This window comes from Lipophrys pholis (genome assembly GCF_963383615.2).
Source record: "Lipophrys pholis genome assembly, chromosome: 1".
In the NCBI taxonomy this organism is placed as follows: Eukaryota; Metazoa; Chordata; class Actinopteri; order Blenniiformes; family Blenniidae; genus Lipophrys; species Lipophrys pholis.
In genome coordinates, this window is record NC_137635.1 from 16,653,396 (window position 1) to 16,680,411 (window position 27,016).

A 27,016-nucleotide genomic window follows, 5' to 3' on the forward strand; every position below is an offset into this window, starting at 1 on the left:
TCCAATTTTTGAATTGCGTTGAAGGCTATTTTGTCTTATTAAACATTTGCATAGAAAGCAACCCTGGAGAGAAAGCACTCGTTCATGAAATACTGAATAATGCATTTAAATTATCTTCAGGTTTTTTTTTGGGGGGGGGGGGGGGGGGGGGGGGGGCGTTTCTGTTTTTCACTCGCAGCACTGCATTGATTGAGCAACATTCAATAAACGGCTTCACCTGTTTAACCCTGCGGAGCGATAACGACTCCGTCGCTGGATTATTGGATTATGCTGCTTTACTTCACTCGGCCGTCACATCCTGTGCTGCCAATTTGCATTTTGCAACCTAACCGGTGCTCGCCTCTGATACTGCCATCGACGCATATTGTTGGCTTTATTCGCCCGCACTCTGGTGACAAGCAAGCTGCCACACTGGATGTCCCTCAGTGAGTGACTTATGACTGATGGGTGGCTCTCAGTGTGTTGGGGGGGGGGGGGGGTTGATCAAGGCGTGTGCGTGCATATGTGCACCGTCGAAGCCGCTCTCACAAAAACCCTCATGTGCCGGAGCGATGTCTGCCGAATCAATTCGAAGCATGTGCAACTAACGATGATGAGAAAATGACGGCATGTAGTATCGTTAGGCGACGGCGAGGAGAAGAGAAGAGGAAAATCTCCGGGGAACGGACAGATGGACGGTTTTCATGCTGAATCAGACCGAAACCCTTTCATCAGCAACACTTTCTGCCATCAGCCCACGCGGCTGCTTATCTAACCCAAATGTTAACCAACTTCACAGTCGTGGCTCATGACTGATGAGGCGTCTCAGATTCACATGCTTGCCTTCAAACAGCAGAGCTCAAACCGCAGAAGCAGAGGAGAAGGCGCGCTAAATGTGATGCTTTGGAGTGAGAGAGTCTAAAATTGGAGATCTAACCCGTTGCCTTGTTTTGGTACAAACCCGATGGGCGGCGGGCTGAAACTCACTCAAAGCTGGCACTATAAACGGGAGAGGAAAATAAGAGAATGGAATAATATACATCAGAAAAAAAAGCACTTGCTAAAACTCCCTCCAGGAACAATTACTTAGTTGTGCCGAACCACTCGAGAAATGTGACAGTCGTGCTGTTTTCCCTGCATGTAAAACAGTCCCAATTCAATGCAGCCATTCCCAGGTTACACTGAATCTAAGGCGACAAACCGCTTCCTCTGTGAACCGCTTCATGCCTGCGGGGGTTTTCCCCAGCGTTATCACAAAACTACAAGCGTGTTATGTTTTGATAGCGGCAGAGCTCGGTATCCTGCTGACACCCCGCCCACCTGCAGTCAATCAGCAGCTCATTTGTTTAAGCCGAGTGAAGGTATATAAATATATATTTTTTAAAAATATATAATTGTTTGGTGCCTCATTTTGCTACTTTCTAGATCCCCCATGCGAAGCATAAATGTCAATTGTGTAAACAGTCGGTATCATCATTATGTATTTATTTTTCAGCCTTAAATCATGTATTTATTGGTGATTAAGGTAAGTGCAAGGTCAGCTCGAGGTGAAAAGAAAAGAAGTGTCTTTTTATAAGGGAACGGCAGAAACACGAGCGAGCAGGCCATGAAGTTGGGTTGGATTTCCCCAAGTCCCTTTGTTGGGGGCCAATTTACACGTAGCAACAACTGATAATTCAATGCGTCTCGGCCTTTTGTTTACACATCAACAAAGCTCCACGTTCCACCTTGGGGGCCATTTTTGAAAAGTTGCATTTTTCGTGGAACCAAGCGCCGTTGTCGTGTAAACAGGACCTCGATTACTTTCAGAGTTTAAAACCATTGTTTCAAGGTGACGTTTATTCCCGCCTGCTTCAAAGAGGAAAAAGCCATTTGTAACCATTTGATAAGTGGGTTTGTTGTTTTGATGAATACTTGCTCAGCGTTGTTCGGGATCCAGCTTTTCCACTTCACTCACAGAGTATTCCCCCAGTGTGCACAGGGAGGGTTTTTTCCCACCAGTGACTAATGAAAGCAGAGCTTAATTTGGAAAACACAAGGTGAATCAACAGAGGCAGCAGGATGCTCTCCTGTATTACTGCATAAACAGAGCGACTGATAACGGAGGCGCAGTCCTGCTTGCAGATTCATCCCTGCTATGCGAAGCTTTTAAATACCTATAACATCTCTCCTTTTCTTTGCATTCACCTCTAGTATCCACCTCCTCGGCTCTCCTTCTGGTTGATAATCTGTTGCCGATCTGTTGCCCTTTTTGTAAAGGGGGGGGGGGGGGGGGGGGGGGGGGGTAATCCAGTTAATGGAACAGAGGCCAGGTGGATAAGTTCACCCAGGACAGGAAAATACAGAAGCGAGCTCACAAGGAAACGCAGGCGATGACACCTGCTACCAGACACTTTATTAAATGGCCATCATTGTTCATGCATGCTGTATCCTTCCCTGTGTCCTCTCTTTTTCTCCTTTGTAGTGTAACACTTCTTCCATCGCTCTCTCATTAAAAGAAGTGCTTCACATTGAAATGCCCTTACTTGTTCATTTTTTAATTATTAATATTTACCAGGGAAAGGCCTTGCCATGCTTTTTAATTAATGTGGTGTCTCTGAGTTTGTTTAACGCATAAATCTACACAACTGCACGGAATGTGACTTTACAGGGAACTGCCGGGGCGTTGAGGGAAACCATTGGAGGGAGTTTTCTTGAAATGATTTACACCGCCTTCGTTCTGTTGCCACATGCATAATCAGTCTAATTGGCAACGTGTTGATTGCTCTCACCTTGGAGAATGTCCACTTTCTATTTACTTAAAAAACAACACAAACAGACAATCTACACGAATATTGTAGAATACATATAGTCGAAAACCAATGACATATGACCCACGCCCTTGTGTTCACACCAACAAGAATCATGGCAACGATAGAAATCGTACACAATTTACTTTTTACCACCAACATGACCCCAAATTAAATGACTTAATTACAAGGAAAAATAGTAAATGCGGGGCTGATGTGTTACTCAGTTTTGTTTGAGTACCATACATATTTTCATATATTCTTTGATCTATTATACTCACTTCATGGAAAAATAGAACTTCCCTCTTTGAACATCCTTTATTGGCTCTCCACGTTGTTATTGTTTTTACTACTATGGCCACTAGAGGGCGTCATACTCTGTACATTCTGGATACTGTAGTTTCTGCTGGGCTATACTACCCTGTATATGTCGGACCACCATTCTTTTGAATTAAACTATGAAGCTCTTTATCCAAAACCAGGGCTTATAATTTCTTGATATGGAGGGTATTGGAGTGACAGCGCCTTGCACGGCTGCAGCCTCCAATGGTGTGTGAATGGGTGAATGTGATGAGCTATGGAAAGCGCTATGGGGCTGTTGTCAGCGAAAAGTCGCTATATAAGTTAGTCCATTTATCCTTTATTTAGCTTTGTGGACATGATTTATGTTTGTGTAAAAACAATGGATGTCATTGACTTGGTTTTCGAACCATTTTACGATTAAAAATTAAATTGCACGATGAGAAAACCTGACAAGCCTTCCTCCCTGAATCTATTGTTTATTCAAATTTCTACCAGAAACATGGATGGTAAATTGGAAAATTTTAATATAGAACAGAATAAAAACATTGAGTACTATCGAATCCCTGAAACAAACAATATAAAAATATTTAACTGATCTGACAGCAAATAAATCTAATAGTAAGATAGTTCTCACAATAACATGAGTAAAATATCCCTAAAAAAACTGGTCATTTTAAAACATTTACACATCTTGGGCTCAATCACCACTTTTAAATGACAAGAACCTACACAAAAGTGCAATAACTGTGAAACACAATATCCTAATGATGCAAAGTTGTCATCATGATATCAGCAGTAATAACAAATGCATGCAGTTCTTCACTCCGATAGATTAGCAGCTGGCTGCACATCTGCACGTTTCAGCTCAGCGGGCCCTCGTTTGGTCTGAATTGCACTATAACTTAACTAAGTCCACTGTCGTCCAAATCAGTGTCACACAGTGTGACGCTTCACTTTGCCCATGGCTGTACACTTAAACACACAAAGGAGATTGATATTGATTTCCTCCGCGCACTCTCATTAAAGCAAATGAGCTCGACTCAAAGACATCTTAACTTGAAAACATCAGTGTTTTCCATCATTCCCTTCCTTCACCTTGCCTCCACTTTTCTCCGACCTCTTTCGACCCCCGCCTCACCTTCCCCCTCCACCTCTTCCCACTTTGTCTGTGTCAGTTCTTCTTCTAGACATCTTTAGCCACCTCTCTCTCTCTCTCTCTCTCTCTCTCTCTCTCTCTCTGTCTGCTTTGTCTTTTCCTCTTCCATCCTCACATTCTTTCGTCTTCGCGCTGTCTCCCACTCCGTGCTGGAGCCGAGCCAAAGTGTCATCAATAAGTCATAAAGAGAAGAAAGGAGACGGCGCTCGGGATTGGGTTCTGGGCTTCTCTCTTACCTCTTTCAGTGTGACTCAGAGTCGCAGGGCTGAAACTCGAGAGCGCGCACTAAATATTTAAAACCAGTTAAAGGTGTTAAACTTCCTTTTATATCTATCATTCATTTGCCATAGGGGTTAACAGTGACACCCAAGTTTATTCACAATAAATGATCGGGGATGTAATCAAGACGGGTACTATACTATAACGTCTTGACTTTGGCCTCGAAGTGAGAGGAGGCGAACGCCTTCGGGAAATCTGTGGGCTTTAAAAAACCTGCCACAGAATGATTGATTTGAACTTTTCAACCACAAACATTCACTATTTTTGGCAAACCTACGGCTTCACTTGTGTTCACACAGGGAGAAAAACAGGAGTGAATACTTAAATATTCTATTATTTTAAAGAATAAAAACTATAAATTTCTGACATATTATGAGGCCCTATTAGCCTTTTATTTTTTATTTTTCCAAGAAATTCATTTCATAATGTAAATATCTATTAAAAAGATTAGACAGACAAGGTGGGCAACCTTTTATAGATCTACTTGAACATGTAACAGCTTTTTCCAGACATGCTTTCAAGGACAGGAAAGAGGTATAATTATTGCTGTGCCGAAGGTGAAGAATGACAGATTAGCCGTGTTAGATAAAGGCAGTGATTACATGTACTCTAAGCATGTTGCACTTGCATATGGCAAGATGGCAGCAATTACTGTAGCGTACCGCAGTGGATAATTAAAGGTCTTTATCTCAAAAGTCAGAATAAATAGTCACATGAGATGGGACAGCTTAAGAACCCAGCTTAATTGGAGCTAGGCACACACTGTTTATAGGTGAGAGAGTTAATGATTTATACATTGATATCAAAGTTACAAGCAAATATAATTTATCAGACCTCACCCAAACAACCACGATTGGGATTTTCAACCACTCCGTCTCTGCACAAACATTGGCGCAGATTAAAAACCGAAACGAGCCCAATGAGGCGATCGACCTCCTTCTTCCCTTGCCTTGCTCTGTCAATCTACTACCCTTCCTCCAATTCCCCTACTGCCTCTCTCTGAGAAGAATCACAGCCGCAGAGTAAAGTCGGATTGATGTACTGTGGAGAGGATAGCCTGTCTGATATGGTGAGTGCTGCTGCACTCTGCTACTTAGGCTCTCTCGCTGATCGATCGCCGCTCTGCTGCATCAGTCGATGAGTAAATTCATAAATAAATGAAAACAGTCTCTTAACAGGTCATTTAATCTCAAGCCGAGGACTGAAATGCAAGTTAGTTTGTTTACAATCAGCCACAAATGACATTATTTTTCCCTCCCATCTGCAGGTTTGTCCGCCCACCCTGGTATCAACCCAGCTGAATGATCCTTGTTATGTCTGTTGTTGCTCTGAAACCATTTTAATCTTTTTAATACACTGGGGAATGGGAGGCAAAGATTCCACCCCTCAGTCACCTCTGTAGACCATTATGAGTAACCTGAAAACAAGAGATGACATTTTAGGTGTACTGGACCTCAGTCATTACAGCAACAAAATTGTGGCAACCATTCCCACAGTTGGTACATGTATAACATTAAAACAGCTTGACTCGGTTTGTCAAAATAATGGTTTTAAAAAGGTCATATTATAAAACTTTTCAACCCTTTCAAATGTTGTAAATCCAGCTTTTCCTTGATTTGCAACCATTTGAATATTGGATCATATGAGTTGCATTCAGAATCTGCTGTGTCTGTGTGAGCTGGACTGGCTCCACCCACACATGCCCGTCTTGGGAAGAGGTGGAAGTACACCCTCTCGTTATGCCATGTGCCAGAGCAGAACTGCCCATTTGTGGGAGGGTCAAAGGGAGGGTCTACCTTGATTGCGATTGGCTAAACCAAAGATGACACCATATGGGGTTTGATTTCTGATTCACTGGTTGGAGCACGCACCTTTTAACACAAATTTTAAAAGCCAGGGAGAGAGATGACAGATTTTCTTCACTTCTGGGGCGTCATTCCCAGGTATGGGAACGCATATTACTGTTGGAAAACCATTAGAAAGTAAATTTTGCATAATATGACCCCTTTAACTCAGTGTCACTCAGTTGTTGCCATGGTGATGGGACTAAATTTCACATTACAATTGTCCAAAAAATGCAATGTTGAGAAGCAACGCTGACCCAATCAGAATGGTACGGAAAACCTGATTGTGAGTTGATATGAAAGGTACTGCAGATAGCACAGTAAATACAGGAGAACTAGAAGGTAACATACAAGGTAGTGTTGTAGTCAAGATCACGTAGCCCGAGACCGAGTCGAGATCAAGACCAAAGAACCCCAAAACCCATAAAGAGGCTGAGACCGAATCAAGACCAAGACTTTAAAGGCAATGCACAACCACGTTCAACTCAAAAATGTGTACAGATAACTCGCTGGTAACAACGGCAGCTGCTGCTTGCAATGCCTCGGTAGTCACTCTGGCCAAAATGTTATCATTTACCCTGAGACGCTGTGATCACAGTCACCTTCATTTCATTGAAGGAAAATACTTCATAATACACAGCGGTAAACTCTTATTTTGTTTTCATTATCATTTTTGGACAAGTTGTCCAATCTTAATTAAAGCATCCGTTTAGTAAACACACAAATTAATCAGGGGGGAAAAGCCCTAATCCCAACACAAGTCATTTCAGGGCATTGAGCATTAGCAGTGGAACGTATAAAACAAACAAATTTAACACGGCAGAGTCCATGGTACTGTGAAAAGATATTTCAGTCACATTAAAATGACATTTGCCAAGACTGAGTTTCAATATTGCTGCATTTAAGCTCGTAAAAAAATCATTTTGTTTTACCCTGAAAGAACACTGCTATCTGCGAATTCTGTCTTTACAATGCAAATCCTGCCAAACATTCATCCCCCTGCCCCGCATGGCTCTCTCTGCTCTTGCAGCATCCACCTGCTCGGTGCAGCCGTCGCTCCATCATTCCCTCCTGACAGCGAGGTGATTAGAAGAGAGAGAGAGAGAGAGAGAGAGAGAGAGAGAGAGAGAGAGAGAGAGAGAGAGAGAGAGAGAGAGAGAGAGAGAGAGAGAGGGAATGCTCAGACCTGCTGAAAAAGCAGCTTAGCTGTAATTATCGTCTCGGAGAGAAACAAACAGTTCATCAAGCGCCTTCCTCCACAGACTTAACAACTGTTGCCAGGATATATCAAATGCTCGAACAAGCAGCCGTTACCCTGGTTACTATTGTCTCCGTATGTCTGGAGGCTCACCGTACAGATGAGGGGTTTGTGTGTGTGTGTGTGTGTGTGTGTGTGTGTGTGTGTGTGTGTGTGTGTGTGTGTGTGTGTGTGTGTGTGTGTGTGTGTGTGTGTGTGTTCAGAAATAACATATGAAAACACAAAACCATGTGACCTCCAGTGGAGGTTTGGTTCTCAGGCTGTCCTAATAACATGTAAACTCATTAACAAAGTGCCAACTACAGGCGGAATCCCTCTATAGAAATATAAATTAAATAATTTCTGAAAAAAACAACCTATATTTGATGTAACTTCATTCCCAATACCCTAATGGCAGATTGAAAAGTGCAATATTAAGTTTTAAATTGTCTTGACTCACTCAATCATATTCCTACAGTGGTTTGGGTCCACGGACACCCACTGTCCCATGGCTTCTGGAGGAAACACTGGGATTCCATCTTCCAGAAACCACCGGACCATAGGGGGAAGGCGTGGCCGGCCGGCCCTCTGACTAAGACTGCAGATACACTTGAAGCAAGTCAGCAAAGTAAAAACCATCTTTTGGTCATTTAAAAACAAACAATAGACTAAACTGCACACGCCAATAGGCAATTTCATACCAATTAAACTCTTTTTGTGTGAGGAAACCCCAGTTCCTTAAGGAAACCCAGGCATGCAGAGGGAGAATATGCAAACTCCACACAGAAAGCCCAGTCGCTATTTAAACCCACAGCTTTCCCGCTGTGAAGCGAGAGCACAAACCACTGCTCAACTGTGCAGCCTGCAGTCCAATTCTTAAAATCAAATAACAGTGTATCACGTTTATACATGCTGGTTAACGACGTATTATCTGTGAAATCACATGCGTATATGTATACATTCATATCTTCTTCTACTGTATATTAAATACCTGAACCAGTACATGTCTCAGCACACCTCAAAGATGCGTCACAGCCAAACAGTTTTTGACTATCCTGAGAAATGTTAAGCTCTCCAAATACCATCACTAAACCCACAACTGGACGTCCACTCAATTAGTTAAAGCTTTTTTTTTTTTTTTGCCAGCTTCAGCCACACTGCACAGAGCCCTAACATTCTAACCAACACTGACACTCATCCGAACAAGCCGCAACATCTCTTTATCTCTCATAAAGACAGCAAGCCAGGAATAACTGCAGTTCTTTTTCATTTTTTTCATTTCATTCGCACTTACACACTGCAGGCTGACCGGGATGGAAGTGTTAAGTTTCTTCCAAAAAATAGTCATCTTATCGAGGTCGAGGTACGTATGGACATCAACAACACGTAGCATGACTGAGGTCGAGACGAATGAATATTGGAATCTATCTAAACTTTGTCTTATTTTACTCATACTCTATATAATAGTACATATTGAAATATATAAGATAGTAACATATTATTTCATGTATGACCTATTTATGAACTTGTTTGAGTGAATTAATTGATTGGTGATACAGGTTGAGGATCAATTATCTCTACGACCTCTGTTTAAAACACTTTCCAGGTGCTGCAAACATTAAATTCTATGACATTTGCTGTCCGATTCTGTTTATATTGATAACTAAACATCAGATCAAGCTATAGTTTAGCAGAAAAAAACTGTTGAAACATTAGTTTCTGATTAGAATTATTATTTAGAATTAAAAAGTAACAAACCTGTCTTTTTATACGCTGTATGTATGGACAACTTTGTATGATTAATCTTGATTTTTTTTTCCCACACATGGCCATATTTGAGCCTATTCCTTAGGTGTTGGGTGCGATCCTTCCCTGCTGTAGTATGTGCCCTACAGATATGTTTCTGTAGCTTTAGCTCCTTCTATCGACCGTCTAATCGCTGAGCAGATAAGGCCCAGAGTATCAGACACTGAGAAATTTCCCATCAAGTTCCTCCTGACACTCCCACACTGGATCAGCTGCTCCCTGAGCCTGAACGACCAACCGGGAAGCAGCTTTTTCCACCTATGACGCTAAAAGTTAAGGAGATGCGGAGGGAATTAACGAAATTGGAAGTATTTCAAAATAGTGTCCGAATGATATGTACCTTCATGTCCGCTGGCTGAAGGACACATGGGCACATGCGCATGCATACACAGTAACACACAAGGGAAACATGCCTCCCTCCCACTGACGGACAACAGAAGCCGTGACAGACGGATGGCATCAAAAACCATGGTGGGGGGGGAGGCACGGGGGCGGGGGGTATAGTGTGATAAAAGTGTCTGAGCGAAAAGCAGCAGGCAGTGTACTGTAACATGTGTAATCAAATAATCCAGAGTGTGCATTGCTTAGTGTGTATGTTCATGTCACTAAAAAGCCCATACCCCCATCGCATGCACAGTATACATTCTCTGTCTGCAGAGATTAAGTATTTCTGCAAACAGGAACATGTCCTTTAGGAGAAAAAAAAAAAGAGTCTAATCTCACGCTCCGGATTCGTTTTGATAAGATTCTGAGCACTTAAGAGAGCCCTTGCTACCAATTTCCAGCTAAAATCCATTTTCAGGGCACTGAGGGTGAAGTGCATCAAAGGTAAATCCAATGAAGCCCACGAGCAAGCAGCAGGATGTTGCTTATAAAGCTCCCTCTACCACGTTCATGGTTTATAGCGAATGTAGAAGCTTCTCATCACCTGGTAAAACGTATCTATGGCATTCTCAAGATTACCATCCGCCCTCTCTGATCTCATCAAGTTCAATGCATGTGAGACTTGGTGTTTCCATATAATAGTTGTGTTTTCCGCCTGAACATTGTGCGCAACAGTGCAACTTACCCGGCGAGTACTATAAAGAAGTCCAAGCGGTTCCACGTGTCGCCAAGGTAACACTTCTTGCCAAAGATCCCCAGAGCCACCATCTTGATCACCATCTCAATGGCAAAGAACGCAAAGATGAAGTCATCGAAGTCCTGGGAAGAGACAGGACACACAAAATATGATGAGGTTACTGCTCACGATGCAAAGTCACAATGATGACTTTATATGTCATCATTGTGGATGTGTTAAATTTGGTTGGAGAACAATCAAAACAAAAATCTGTAGCCTGGGGTGCCAAACACGTTTCAGTTCAGGGGACACATACAGCCCAGTTTCATGTTGAGTGAGTCGGACCAGCAAAATAGCACCTTCAACCTCCAGGAACCTGGTGTCCACATCACATCATCTTGTGTTGTCCAAACCACAATACAAAATTAGTTTGTGTCATGTTAATATAAACTTCAATGTTTTTCTTTGTTGTGGCAAATATGTATATAGTTTCACAGAACTAACCAATCCGAGTAGACTGACCATAACAACAATGGCGACCTCCAAGAGTGCCAGCACTCCCACCCAGTCCATATTGTCCCCGGGACTTGGTAGTTTTATAAATGAGAGTCACCAGTTTTAGCAATCCAACTTGGTTGTCTGTCCATACGAATGTCCGTGTACTCGTCATTGTTAATGTTTATAGAATATTGATCCGTGCATGTGCTTGTGTTTCATTAAAAAAGAAACCTATAGTGCCAGCCTGTGGCGTGTTAGTGACATCGTTTTCAGCGATGGTGCCGTTTTCTTGTAAACAGACAGTTTTCAAAAGGCTGCTCTGTAAACACGAAATCTTTCTGAAACGAAAACCAAAAAAACATGAATTTCCATCTCAAACATTACGTAAATGGGGCCTAAATGGATTTTCTCAGCTATTTGGGACGAGTGCTATAGGTTTTCTGCATTCACAGATGTTGCTTGCTCAGTAAGCAGGACATAAACCACAAAGTCCCGCGGACTGAACCGAATCCCAGCAAAGAGAGATTTGTACCTCTTCATTGCAAATTTCTTGTTATTGCAGGAACCGACACCAACACCAGACCGAGGGTCTAAGCATTAGTCATATAACACATTTGAGGTTTAAAAATAACCCACTGAGAACCTTTGCCGGCACTGTGATATTTTATTAATTCCTGCAGAGGAATCCTCTTTTCTCTTAGCCCCATTGTCAGGAGGTCAGACTCCCTGCGGTTGATGAGGAAAGATAATGGATAACAGCTCCTAAGCGGCGCGTGTTGCTCGAGGACATTTCAGCTCGCCAGACATTGTGACCTCACACCTAATGGTGATTTTGCCACTTTGGTGTCCGAAGAAAAATTGAAGTTACAAATGGCAGGCAATTCAGAGCATATAATGGAACAACCTGGAACAAAGTGCTCCCTGTACTAATAAGTATTTCTGACCTCATTACTGTCTGTCTGCAGAAACTGTTCAAATCATTATCAGAAACCCAAAAAGGACGAAAGGAAAAAAACAAAAAAAACAAGGGCAAGAACGAGAACAGGAGTTGGAGGGAATTAAAAGAAGATAACCTCAATTCTTGAAATATTAAAAATCAATAAATAAATGAGGTGGAGGACTTGGAGATGAGGCGGGAAAAGAATGCTACTCAAAGTAAAAAGGGAAAATTCTGGAAGGAGATGAAGGCGAAGGACACCCACTGATAGATGAGTCACTCCAACATGAACACAGAAATGTATAAATACATCAAATCCGGTTAGCTTGAGAAGAAGCTAGCTCGTCTCTGCTCTGTAGTTCACTGTAAGTGAACCAGCGAGGTTCACACGGGAATGTGTGCATCTGAGAGTGTGCTGACAACTCACACTTGTCACCCCTGTCCCTTCTCCGGACGGAAATCCCATCGCCAAGGGAAGGACAAGCTTAAAAGATGCTACTCGGCCCATGGCGTGTTTGCGCTGCCGTTTCCAGGACGGACTAACGTAGCAGACAGTCAAATTGTGGAGCCAACAGCTGCCCGGGGTTAATTCCCTAATACTGACCGCACATCACTCCAGATGTTTTACACACCATTCATTGACTCCAAAGAGGCAGAAGAGCCTCAGAGCAGCTTGTTCAGTGAGGCAAATAAAAGAAAAAAGAAAGGATGGGAGGATGTTTTCATCTAAATTTAATCCAAATTGCCAGAATGATGGGTCCAACGTTTCATCTCATCAACCATGAGTCAATACGAACAGGACATATTATAATGTCGTAATTGTTTGAATCAAGAAAGATCCAAATACCAACATGGTCCCTCAGCTTCAGTTTTCTATTAGTAAGGCAGCTTTATTTGTTCAGCACATTACAACAACAATGAAACGAAGTGCTTTCCATTAACATGCTGGGACTGCTCACAAAGCGATATATAAGTGAAGTTCATTTACCATTTCACAAGAGATGGGTCTGGATGTTCCAATTGTAGAAGGAAAAACAGCAACAACAACAAAAATAAATAAATCATGAAAACGCTCTAGGAAGTTAAAACACAAAAGCTAATATGGCCAGAGTAGCTGAAAAAGAGGTCAAATGAACTTAAATGGATGAAAAGCTGGAATAGTTTAGATATCGAGAAAAGGTAAAAAGGAAGACAGCCAAAATTACTAAATGACTGTAATGCACCCTGGTCTATAGTTTCCATGTTGAGCAAAACAACTATATATGATGGAAAGTCACAAAAAATTGATATTTTGGTTGAAAAGCGAAAAGGTAGCAGATCCCGGGTGTAAAATGTGATTCGTGCCAGTATTGAAAGACTTCCTTGAAACCAGGTTACACCTCTGTGTGAAACAACATGTGTTTTCACCTGCCTGATGACAACTGAACTGAGAAAATAAAGTATCACTAGTAAAAACATAAACAAAAATAAAAACATCAGTAGGAAATTGCTGGTTGGCCAAATGAAAATCTATTGTTGCTTTGAATCCGTTCCACACACATGTGTCAGCCATAAGATTATGATCACCTGCTTGCCTTTGGTAAGACCGTCTTTTGTAACCTCATACAACCTGTCATGCTCTCGGGACTCTGCTACCTTACTGTCAGAACCAGCGTCATCTGCAGTTTGAGCTACTTGTCTGTTAAATCACAGCACACAGGCGTGACGGCTGGACTGTGTGGCCCCCACCTGCATCAATGAGCCTTGGTCACCTATGACCCCATCGCCGGTTCACTGCTTTTCCTTCCTTGGACCACTGTCAGTGGATACAGAGCTCTGCAGAGTGGGAATATCCTCCCAGGGCTGCAGTTTTGAAGGTTCTCTGGGCAAGTAATGTAGCCATCACACTTTGGCATGGATGTTGGCCAATTCCAAACTTTTAGGACTCAGTGCTGGCTAGCTGCCTAATATATCTGACTTACTAACAGGTGCTGTGACAATCGGTGTTACTAATTGCTCCTGTCAGTGGTCTACCGATTGTTTTAAATGAACATGTACTTATCCTGGTGATATTAAGGGTTATGGTGACCGATAATGGTTATGGTCCTTATAACCATTTTTTATAATCATATTTCCTTTTAATATGTAACACGATTGATGACATACATGACAAAGATGCTTCCGATATTGTCCTCCAACCAACCAACCGTGGTCAAATAAACCCATGGGTGATTGTGGTCAAATGATACATAGATAAGTGCCTATTCTGTCCAGTAGGAGGTGGACGCTGGCTTTAAAACCTCTATGAGAACAATAACAACCAATGATGTCTACCATTTGAAGCAGGTGCAGACGTTTGGCTGACAGAAGAAAGTGATTTGTTTACTTGGCAGACTGGTTTCCCCACATTTCCCACAGTAACGTACACATGGATAATTGCTTCAACCAACAGCAGCATCTGAAAACAACTTTCCCCCCAAACTTGGAAAACCAGATTGATCTGTGAAAACATACAACATTTGGAGTGGATCTAATGAGGTTCGAGCTTCCATCCAGGCAGACTTCAGATGATTTACAAACGGCATATTCCAAGCCTGAAGATCAAATTAGGAAAGTAATTGAAAAGGACATGCATACAAAAAAAAGGAAAAGAAAAAAAAGGTGTGAAGGACTTTGTGGCTGTAGAAGCTCTGTTGTGCTCCTCCTGAGCCGTCCAATTTTTATTTTCCACAATGCCCCATGCATGACAGATCGCAGCGCAACAACAGGCTGTTGGGAAAAAAATAACAAGGAAGCTGAACTATTGACAGATGTTACAGCCAAAGATGCATAACTGGAAGAAAACAAGCCTGGTGTGAAATGGAGAACAGCAGAGATGTTTACCGCCATGCTGAGCCATAAATGACTGCATTGCTCTTTCCTCCGTCACTCCATCATTCTGGCTCTGCTCTTACAGTTTGAGAAGCAGCCATTTTTCCAGTCTCTGCTGGGGAGTAATTACTCAACTATTTTGCATTAACTAAAGCCTGCGTGCCTGCCGCGATCATAATGTGAAAAAGTCACTTGGGACTCTGAGTGATGGGCACGATACCTCGACTGTCACATAGAGGTGTACATACAAACTGATCTGACACAACATATATAACAATGGCGGGTGATGTGAGTAAAGGATCGTTTATGCATATGTGTGCTTCGGTTAGTATGGACCCCTTTGTACTTCCATATGTCCAATGTGTTGGAATGAAAAATTGGCATTCAAGGACAAAGGCAGAAGTAAACGATAACTAAGATTTCACAACAGTGGAGGTCACTTGATAACGTGAAAAAGGCACAATCAGAGTCAATGTTACAGACAGTGGTGGTCTGTGAGGCCCTGAACACCACAAATAGACAGGTCACAGCAGGAGGTGGGACCGATCTGTCAAAAGTGACACCAGCTGATATAAAGACATGTTATCCACCGCCACCGGATGACATTTCAGACGAAGATGCGAGAATCCAGTCGAAGCATGTGAAAGGTGTCGTATGTTGCAAGTCACAGACTTCCTTCTAGAAATCGAGCTATTTGTTAATAGCTTCTAATCTAAAAAAGGCCCAACAGCTACCAGTGGTACTGCACCATTGAGCTGTTTGTGCTTTAAGGAGACTGATAAATCAACGACAAGAGCCCAGCGTCCATGAAATCAAAATGTATTTTGGCTTCATACCAGTCTGGAATGGTGATTACCTATTACCGGCAGAAGAAGGAAACAATCAGATGTCATCAGCAGACAAGAGATATTTTAGATTTTACTAAACTAAAGGGTTCATACATGGAACTGTTACTAACACTGACCATATCCTTTTAAACAGATCAAAACATCTCCGCTCGGTTACGGGACAGAGTAACTATTTGGACACATAATAATAATAATAATAATACACACATAATAATGCCAGAGGGCAGGAGGTCATGTGACAGAAGATGACTGGAGGAATGGGTATTCACACGTTCTGTATTTAAATGGCTGGATTCTAGATGCAAGTCTTTTTTCGAAGCCTCGAGGTGGAGGAGAGAGGACTGCACCCCATCCAGCCACTTAGAACTCTGACAATGTTTGCATCTGGTTTTAAGTACACCATCATTGGGTTGATTGTGCTCTCTCTCTCTCTCTGGCTCTCTGGCTCAAGCCGGCACAGAAATAGTCTAAACATCAGGAAGGTATTCAAACGCCTGAGCAAACCCAGGTTGTTGCACAAGCTAAGTGGCCATGCTTACGTTTGTCCACCGACTAACCTCCAACAATGAGAGCATCGGCATTCCAACAGGACCGTGATGAAATGAAGAAAGCCACCCGAGGCACGTGTGCTTGAGAGGGGTGATATGTGAAGAAGAGACCCTAAAGAAGATGAAGCTCTGACGGGAATGTTGGGCTATGACAGTCACGTGTATTCTGCTCTGAGAAGTACAAGATATAACTGATACACCAAACGTTTCCTTGGATTACAGGCCTCTGTCAGCAGGATAATGAGCTTTGCTGTACAGCATGAAAGGTGCTGCCTTGGTCCAGAAATCCCAGTGTGGTGGAGCATCCAAATCTGATTCATGGATGGTCGCCCTCACGTTTTCAAAAGCCTAAAGGATCTTTCGTTAATTAATGTTATTTGGCATCACAGGAAACCCTCAGGCACCAACACACTATTAAACAGGTGGATTTACTACGTTTGTAAATCAGCTTACCTTGGACTTATGCACAACATGTTTTTTTTTTTTTTTTGCTTTGATGGACTAAAATAAATCGACAGAGTGAATGTCAACCTCCACAACAATCCCTCATACTCTTGATCCAAACATGCAAATACAGGCTCCGACTTTACATACAGCCAGGACTCGGATTTCATCAAAGTCAACTGACATGTTGGCCTGAGGCCTTCCTGTCGGAGCGTACCAAGGGAGCAGCAAATAGCAACACAGGCTCTGTAATGGGGATATTGATTCCCCCGAAAGTTGTGTCACACATCAGTGGAGCGTGAAACATGTTGCATGATCCAGATGAAAATGGATTAGATTTGATGGCCAAACATACAGCAAAACCCGTGTAGGCACCACATCAATCACAGTTGAAGATGGAACTCTCCGAGGGTACCTATGAAGCTGGATATTTACTGAAATGAAAATGTGTGCACTCTAAGTGTATGGTTCCATGGCAGGATGTGATGATTAACACGAGTGTTCTTCAAACCTTTCAGGCTCTCGAAGAGCAATAGCAAGACTTCCACGCTATGAAAAATAGAATAATAGTTAAAAAAGTTCATTTTATCGTTCGGCTTAATCCCAGTTCAGACAAGCCTCGCTAAATCCTCTTTCATCCGGCGTGACAGTCGCGCAAGTGTGAAATGGGCCAACAAAACGACAGCGGGGGAACGTGTGGTGACTCAGTCCGATCTAAAACGGTTCATAGGGGTGAGTGTGCAAAAGCAAACTGTTGAGGTTCAACTGAGCTGGGAATAAGATCTTAAAAAGTGTAGTTATGCAATATTCAGTGTGCTTGATGGCCACATCATAAATCAAAAAAAACAAAACAGTTTAAAGGAAAGCCAGCTTTTCATTCAGGTTTTGTGTGTATTACTTATTGTGTTCTCAGAGCCACACTTGTTTTTTTGCGCTGCATCTCCCAGAGATCATCTGCCAATGAAACAGTGCTGGCTTCACTGTAAAGTCTTTGTCTTCTGGTTTTATGTAGGCGGCAGGTAGCGCTCCTTATCCTTCTATATTTATTCCAAACAAGCCACTGTTGCTGCTGCCAGATATGGGAATGCTTTTACTTCCTGTGCAGCAGACAGACATCACTGTAAACCTGTTTACGACAGTGCTTGTAAAAGCCTCATTCCATAAACGTCGGGCATGAGATTAATTGCTATCAAACGACAATCAGTTAACAAAATGCAAACATATTACACAAAATCTCAATCCTCATATAGACCCTTTACATCACGTACAATAAAATATTTTATGAGTGACGAGGCTGTTTTTATTGTGACATGTCTTATCTCCCATTTCTCTAACCTTTTGTGCCATCGAAGAGCAAGAAATGGTGCATTGCAGTTGTATGCCTCTAACCAGCAAAGCTCGAACACACACTAATGTCTGCCCAGATACAGGGATAAATAAATAAAATGCAATGCATATATATTAGGATAAGGAATGCATGAAGTGAAAGAATTATCTGAGGTGATAACAAACATATCCTATGGGTCTTTGGGGAAATACGACAATTAATAAAATAGGACAGCTTTCACTGTCTTTTGGTGAATGGAAACAAAATAGACTGTAAATAAATGTAACCATGACTTTCCAATTCAGAGGAGGTCTGGGTGAGCTGTGTCAGGTTTTATACCCTTGTTATATGAATATTTCATGAAGTCAGTACAGTTCTGGTTGTTTTATCTCTTGTCATTTGGAGCTTCCCAGTGTTTGCACTTTGGTGAGACCTGACTGATTATCCAGTTTGTCAGGTCCAGGTGAGCATTACCTTTCCACTTCTTGTCAGTGAAAAACTGCAACGTTATCTTTAAAATGAAGTTTGAAAAAAAATATTGGTTTCTTTCCAGATATTTATAATGTGTACTTATGAACATACGGACCCATTCAGGAACAACAGACGACAACATATTGCTTCTGCATATATGCCACAAAAGATTTCCCTGAAGTTCCTCTGAACATACGGCATAAACAACACATGAAACTAATGAGACCTTAACCTTTGACTATTCTAATGTAATCAGTTCATCTGGTCCAGGTGAGCATAACCTTTCATTTGAACTAAGATGCTGAGATGATATTTTGGCAAGAGAACCACCCCAGGAGAGCGACAATTCTGTGTTTATAACAAAAAGGTATATAAACACCATCAAGTCATCATGAAGAATACATACTGAATGAGAATACTAATGAGAACAAAGCAACACGGTTATATGTGCATCCAGCCATCTGTCCAATACTGAACGAGAACTCGTCTTTTTTGGCATCATGTCTTTCTTATCTTGTAGCGTCTGGATGGGATTCCAACTTGGACGCGAGCTATCGGCATTCGTCCTCATCTTCGTACGCTTGCCATCTACTCTCGTCTTGCATCTCCCTTCATCTCAGTCCTCTTCTTATCTCTCTCTCGCCCCACCGTATCGTGGGGCTTTCATACGGCGCCCATATTAGATGACTGCCTTGCGTATGTATGTGCCTGAGCATAATGACTTTAAAGAGTCTTTCTGTGTGCAGCTACATCTTTACGTGTTTCCTCTCTCAACATTCCTTCTGGTGTGAACTTCACCTAAACAGTGACACAACAAGCCAGTTTCCTAGCCCCCGCGCATGTCTGTGTGTTTGCCTATGCTGCTTCTCGCATTGCCTGAGAACAAGAGTAAACACACGTGTCCACCAGGCTGACGTCGGCGTGCACAGCGCTCTGCTCTGCGTGCCATCATCAACACGTCGAGCGAGTGCCAGCATCGCACGCCTTCTCATCACCTTACCGAACTGAGCCTTTACGTTCTAAGTGCGCTTAATCGCTGTCGCTGAGTGCACTTAAAAACGCTCCCCAATGACTCGACGCCGCACTCTCGCGGGGTCCTCACGCGTCAAAGCCGTCGTTAGATACGACTTGGCGCCAAAAGCGTGCGGCTAGCACGGCGGTGGCCGCTTACAAACGAGCGGTTGGCTCACGCAGAGCAGAAGCATTCCTCGGCGAGAATTTAATATTCAACATGTGTTTCTGCGTATGAATGCAAGCGGGCCTCTTCGGGTAAATAATCAGAAAATCATCACAAAAGATTAGAAGTTACAAGACTGCCGTGGTCGACCTCCCTAATATCAACTCACGAGCTCATTGGTATCTGTTACAGTGCTCACCTTAACCACAAGATTATCCAATGATCGTGCAAAAACGCATTATAAACGTAAAGTCCATTCATAAGGTCTGTGACATTCTCAATTATTGTCCCTGGATTGCATGCTTTTTCAAAGATGAAGACGCAACGAAAGTTGCGTGATCAAATTAATTTCACAATCACATTTCCCTCACTTTTACACCATTATTAGGTTACGTTAGGAATACCTTGACAGACCGTTTTTATATAACTCACTTTATGTTCCCATAGAGTTTGAAATTACTGTCACTACATAAAGTATCAACCCCAGATAAATCACACGAGCATTCAAGAACTAATCCACCAATTTCGATACGACTGCATTATAAGCACCTGTCGCACTGATATTACAAAAACTGAATGAATAATAATGACTGTTTCAGCTATCACACATTTGCATAAATCTTACATAGAAATTAAATTAGATCTGTCTCGGCTCTAATTCAAAATGTCAAGTCAAGCAGACATGCTTCTGAATTGCTCAGAGGAAGGAAACAGTACTGAGAACTTGTAGTTATGTACAATGATGAAATTTAACTCATTTATTTATTTCTTTTTTCAACGAATTAAGTCTGGAAATACAATTATACAATCCAAAACAATTGCGTACATAAAAAAATAAAAAATCTGACTTCATTTAATGGAGTTAAATTGTGGCGGTAATTTTGAGTAAATTTGCATACTGAAAAGAAAACAAATCAAACAAATTTTAAAGTGATGCAAGTATTTGTTTCATCTCAAGTACTCCTGGTACAATGGTAACTTCCATAGCTGAAGCTCGCAGCAAACCAAAGATTTATGCATCAGCAATGCTTCTGCCAGCAAAGGGAGCACATCACTGTCTGCTTTTGCAGGAAATACCTATGAAAGCACGAACACAGGCGGAATCCCACACTTTTACTGCCTTGAATCTTCTCAGTCTTTAGAGTTGAATGAAGGTTTTATATAACGCCAACAAACAAAATGCCTCTCAGAACTGAGATAACAAAGCCTGAATGCCGCCCAAAAGAATTTTGCATCTCCCTGACGGCTGCCGTGTTCATGGCTGCGCTTACTAAAGGGCACCTTAATAGACAGGCATGGATGGGAAGTACAAACATGTACAGAGTTTTCAGATTCTCTTCGATTTTTGGCTGAAACTGGTGCCATCAATTCGGTGAAAACACTCCTCCCCTTCCCACCTGCCCAAAAATAAACCCCAGCCACTATGTATGCTAATTTTGCCTGTCACAATGCCATTATCACTGAGGTCAGCTATTTCAATTCGTAAACACGTGCAGGCCAAGGCGCAGGTGGGGCAGACCGTACGTACCGGTGGAGGCTGAGGACAATGAGGCAAGCTAAAGGTAATCTACCATTCAGCGGAGATCCACTCTTCACAGGTGGAAGGAGATGATATTGTGAGGGGAAGTCAGTCAGCTCATTTACTGCTATTTACAGGAGCCAGGGTGAAGTCGTGTTTAAAAAAAAAAAAAAAAACTGCATTGACTGTTCTCGTCAAAGCGCAAACCAGCGACAAAGCCCAGAGGCCGTGCCACCAGCTTAGTATAAAATCCAAACCTGTGGCGACCACGTCCTCAAATGTCTTTTTTTTTTTTCATTCTTTGTCATCCGGAGCTGCCATTGTATTGGTTTAAACAGCAGCAGTGGGCGGTGGTCGAGGTCGATGGAGGGTTAGTATTTAAATCCATCCTCCAGGGAGAAAAGAACACAATCATGAACATTGGAGCTGCTCTAGACATAGTTTGACATTTCTTTGAAACGGCTGCTTTGGGAGGATCCGCACTCGTAGCTTACTTTCCTCTTTGAGCGGGAGTTCTCTCTGATGTTGTTCTCTGATACACATCAAGTCAGTTCAAGTTTGTTTACCAACTGGGAAGAAGGGTTCGAAAAGGGATGTGTCAGAAAAAAGCAAAAAAAAAAAAAAGCAATGCTGTTTGCCATTTTGCCATTAGGAATATCAAATAAAAATCAAACAACTGCTAAAATATCTTGCCACAATTGGGTGATCAGGTTGTTTGGAGGCCATTAATGCAACTTTGAACAAGTCTGATGTACCACTATTACTGGAAACCTTCAAATCCATATCGACCAAGCTCCTGAAGCTCCTGTATTACTCAGTAGAGGTTTTTTTTTCCACTGTAAAAAAAAACTAGATAATGACTTTCTACTTCTCAAGTCCTATAGTTTTCAAAGTTCTACACTTGTATCCAGAATGAACTCTCCAAGTGCTGCTCAGATTAATTTAGTTTTTTTATTGCATTCATAGTTATTTGTCAGTTTACCTTCGGCCAACCAGAAGGATTCACTCGTGAATTCACTGTTTAAGTGGGTTAGAAGCTGTACTGAGCACAGGTGGATTACATGGGAAACAGTTCACTAAATCAACCTCTTCATCCCATTAGGGACATAAAGGTCGAGATAATACTTCAACACTCAACCCTGTCGTGAGCTTTAGCTTGCACTTCACTCCATGATTGGCCTGCCTTATTTCTTTCTTCCCGTTTCAATCCATCTCATGGCGACTTTGGGCATCCTGTCCTTGGGCATCCTGAGGACATGACCAAATCACTGTAGTCTGAGATTCAACTGTCCGTGGTCTTATGCAGTTCCCCTTGTCGGGCCATTGAGTCAACACAGTTTGCTTAAATGTACCAAATTCTGTACAAAAGTTCACAAAAGTGCATGCGTACCATTTACATTTGATTCCTTTTGAGAGCCTGTATTGGGTTTATAGCTAAATGTGGTCCTGATTGACTTATAAGGAGCCCTGTGATGGACTGGAAACTAGTTTGTTCTCGCAACCAATAACGTTAAATTTGATAGAGCCATAGAAGATGCAGGGATGGATTTATGATGAACAAATTGAGTTCCGCATCCAACAATATGGCTGGTAGTGCAAAAAGAAAGGTCAGGGGACAACCAATGTGAGCATTTTTATTCATAGTATTCTAGTTAATTTCACCTCTGAATGAATAAAACTGACATCCGTTGGATTTCAAGGTGAATAAAAACCCATTTTGTGGATAATTTAAAAGGTAGAAGTAAAAGCTTAATGTCAAAAAATGCCATATAATTACTAAAGCAAAATTGCTGAACCTCAGTCCATCAAAATACTACTGGTAGTAACAAGGGGAGCCTGAAGAAGTAAAGAAAACACGAGGTAAAATGTCATAATTACAATATCGATAAAATTCACCCGCGTACTGATGCAGCTGAGAACGAATGGATCTAAAGTGACCTTCAAGCCTCAATGAAACCAACTGTAAATATTAGCAACCTTTCAACAGCTGACACAATGAATAGGGGGTCATCACTCCTCCGGCCCTGGAGCTACACCGTGGCCTGTGATCATTAAAGCAGACATTAGCTGTGTCAGTAGATGAGAGCTCGTTTAGCCGGCATCTGAGCGTAAAGTCACAGAGACGCCCTGCTAAGCTCCCTCATTAGTCCTTCTGCAAGCTTGGCTGCCTTAAGTACAACGCTGATCTGAGAGCTGAGGCACTGACACATGAAACCGTCAAGCACAAGTGCTTTAATGCTGCACCGGAAGGAACTGTGACAACGTTTGCATCCGCATTTCGTAGATGACCATTTCAGAAGCACCACATTACAGGAGGATCAGAAAGACAAAGGTCAACTAAATTGCAGGGTAAGCTGACTAAACCCAGACAAGATTATAAAAACCTAAGGTGTAGTGGGAATAAAAAAGGCTTGGCGAATAAGCTATGGGCAGCATCGGGTAAACACTCCAAATCATTCTGTCCGCAAAGCATGGAGGTGGAATCATCATGCCATGGCAGCACGTCTTCGGTGAGGGAGGTGAGAAGTGAGAAAGTATGAGCTAGGAAATTAAGAGTCTCCTAACCAATGCCAGTTTGTTGTTGTTGTTGTTGTTTGTTTGTTTGTTTTTTTAATCACATTTGCGTATGCATGAGCATGACTGCAATTTACCGGTGACTTACATTCTATGACGAGGAGCCTAACAAAGTCTGAAGGCGCTAATGCAACACGCAGTGGGACAAAGCCTGAAGAGATTCCCTCGACTCAAACTTGTATGCAATACGAGTAAATTGGCCTTAGTTTTTAAACCGATGTGTGCAACAAACCCAAGAGGTTACGCAGGAACTTTTGGGGCGTCAAAAAATAAATAAATAAATAAAAAACTGCAGGTCTTTTGCATATTAACCTACTTCCACCAAAATCTCTTCAGTTTTTGACAATAACAAATGTGAGGAATTCCTTTGGCCTCTCAAATGCTGAAAAAAAACGAAGGCTAACGAACGATTTTCTAAAAACCGTGGCACCATCAGGCACAATGTGGTCGCAAAAACTGAAGCCGTGGATGTTGAAGGTCAAGTCGAGATGATTATTAAGATCACAAAATTGGGATTTATTTATTTTCTTACACAAGAAAATACCATGCTGCTTGTCCAATGACCTTTTTTTTTTTTTGCCATCTTCAAGTAAAAGAAAGAGTGGGCGGGTCTGAAAGCCTCCAGAGGTGAAAGTACTGTACATTGTGTCTAATGGAAAAAAAAATCTATTAAGGATAAGTATGTCGCATGTCTTGTGGAGAAACCTTAAAAAAGACATGCCATTAAGTCCCTCTTGAAAACAAAGCCACGTTCAATATTAGAGGCCAATCAGAGATTAAAGCTGCTCTGCTCTGGTTTAAACTTGCATGATTTAACTCATCAGCTAAAGGGGCAAATATGGCAAGGGAATACATTGGACTCCGAGGCAAGTTCATAATTTCTACAACATAAAAAAAAAAAAAAAAAGATTGATCAGATAATTTAATCGCTTTTAATCAGTTCAAGTTTGTATCAAGGTGAAGATGCCAAACCCCAATGTTCCAGTTAATTGAAGTTTCTATCAGAGATACATACTGCAAGATGTGTGAGGCTCATCCGCAACCAAATGGACAGAATTATGGGGACCTCTAGTGGCCGTAAGAATAATGATAAAGGCATTGTAGGGGAGGTGAATAAAAAATATTGTTGGTCCAGTTTACTTAAAAAAGTAATCCCATAATCATCAGTAGACAAACCAAGTTTCAAAAGGAAACATCTACTCTTTCATGGTCATTGAGACACAATTTTAAGGTATTCTTCATAAAAAGCAGTTTTTTAACAGTCACAGTGACACCATGGTGTTAAACTTTGATTCAACGATATATCGGTATCCAAGCTGCTTACCGAAAGCTTGTTTCTCGCTCCAGAGATGATATATGAAACTCATCTTTCCTTCAGGAGGGTGCAATGTCAAGCCGGGCCTCGGGTTAGAAAAAGAGAGGGATGAAGTGGGGCCGAGGCAGCAACTTGGTCGGGGACGTGAGAGTGTGAGCGCGCAAACAGACGTGAACGGTAAAGAAAACTGGAGCGTCCGTACGTCTCAGAGCGGATCAAAGCGTGGCGTGTCACGGGCCTTCTACATCTCCTCACGTGATGGGAGGAGATGGAAATGGGAGAAGCGAGGAATTAATAAGAGCAAACCTCCGGGGCGGCCGCGATCCGGAGAGGAGACCCAGCGAATTCAATTACTTCCTTTATCCTGGAGCCGGAGGGAGGGAAGGAGGGGCACAGGGAGACGTCTCTCCCTCTGCCTCCCGTGTTTCCTTCTCGTCTTCCTCTCCTCCATCACCTGACATCTTCTGCTCATCCAACACCTATCGTCACAGGTCATCCACCGTCTTCCCGCGTTTTCGGTTTCTTCTTCCCACGACAGTGTCGACCTTCCCTGTTCTTTATATCCCATTTTCTCTTTTTCTTACATACATTCCTCCCGTTTTCTGGCCTTTGTTTATTTCGTCCTTTTTCTGTTTCATCCCATTATCCTTCTTCCTTCTTTCCCTTTATATCTATATCTCTTTTCCCTTTTTTTTCTGTCCTTCCCTGACACCTGTTTCTACATTTCATCCCTCCAATTGAGGTCATCTTTTTCATTTCTGACTCTTCTCGTGGGTTCAAACATGGCCCCCGGGGCCTTTCTGTGTGGAGGTTGCATGTTCTCTGTGGGGGTTTCCTCCCACATACCCCCAAGCCCCCCAGGCTGCCCCCCGAGCGCTCCTCTGTGTGGCTGCTGTTAATTCGGTAAGGAATTCCCCCCCCCTGGGGATTAATACAGTGCTATAATTTTATAATTTTTGTTTTTAAATAGCGTGCATAGATTTCTGCGTAAATGGACATCGTTTTCAAGACATTGTTGCCTAAACGCAAAACGTTTCTGAAAAGAAATTTCGATTGAAATGTAAACTGGGCCAAAGTACCTCAATTTAATCTTTTTTTTCTTTTCTTTTTCTTTTCCTGATTTTTCATTGTTTGTTTACTTTGCCTGTGCTTCATCATGCTTTTTTTTTTCAAGCTTTTTTAATGCTTCGTACTCATGTTCTTTTTCATTCTTTCTGCTGCATCTCTTTTCATTTCTTCTCTTCCCCTTTGCCTTCCTTCATTGAGCTTCCCTGTAATATCCCTTCCTTCTTTCCTTCACTTCTAATCTAACACTAGCATTAAGCGGCCCGAACAGACTGCAACTATCTTCTTTCTGAACTGTGGAGTCGAGCCGCTGAGTTTCTCTGAGTCAGTGGACGAGAAAATAAGACGACTTACTTCTGATTCTATCTATTTGGAGCCACTTTGCAGCCACATTATCCTTTCAGCGCGCGAGATGAACGGCGGGAGATAACAGATCTGCTCCCCTCGCTTTGTTCCCTCATTCGACAGCGAACGAAAAAAAAATAATGTTTTGTATGCTCAGCGAGAACAACAGGACTCCTCCATTAGGATCCGCCGGGTTAAAGGAGGTCGGTGAATTAATGTAAACGCCTCCGCGCCGTGTTGTTGTTTACTTTCTATCTCAGACGAGGCAAACGGAGGCAGAAAGGTCCAGATTCACGCGAAAACACGTTTCCTCTCAATGTTTCAGAGATTTGATCAAAACGCGGTTTCATTTTGTCGGTTTCGCACTAAAGTCTAGTGCTTTCTGCCCCATTGATCGTTCGCCGCTGTTATCATCTGCGACGGTATTACTCCATTAAATGATCGCATTAAGACATTTGGTGATGTGGTGTTTTGTCTCTTTCATCGGGACATCTCGAAAAGACTTTTCTCGATATACAGTCGAAACACAGTCAGGAACTTCAATAGGGGCTACTAGTTACAAGAACTCCAATGCACCATTATGATTGTAAGCCATGCCTAAATCAGACACGGTCAATTTTATATACACTCAATTTTATTTGATTA

At 42.1% G+C, this 27,016-nt stretch overlaps 1 protein-coding gene across 1 annotated transcript in view; it reads right to left on the minus strand.

Moving 5' to 3' along the window:
* The window catches only part of cacna1g (calcium channel, voltage-dependent, T type, alpha 1G subunit), a gene marked incomplete at its 5' end in the record, with an annotated part of 255,553 nt that overhangs the window by 140,871 nt on the left and 87,666 nt on the right, over nucleotides 1-27,016 (minus strand). The window contains one exon of the mRNA XM_080471574.1: nucleotides 10,463-10,596. Within this exon, the coding sequence (XP_080327700.1) occupies nucleotides 10,463-10,596 (134 nt within the window). The remainder of the gene's footprint in view (nucleotides 1-10,462; nucleotides 10,597-27,016) is intronic.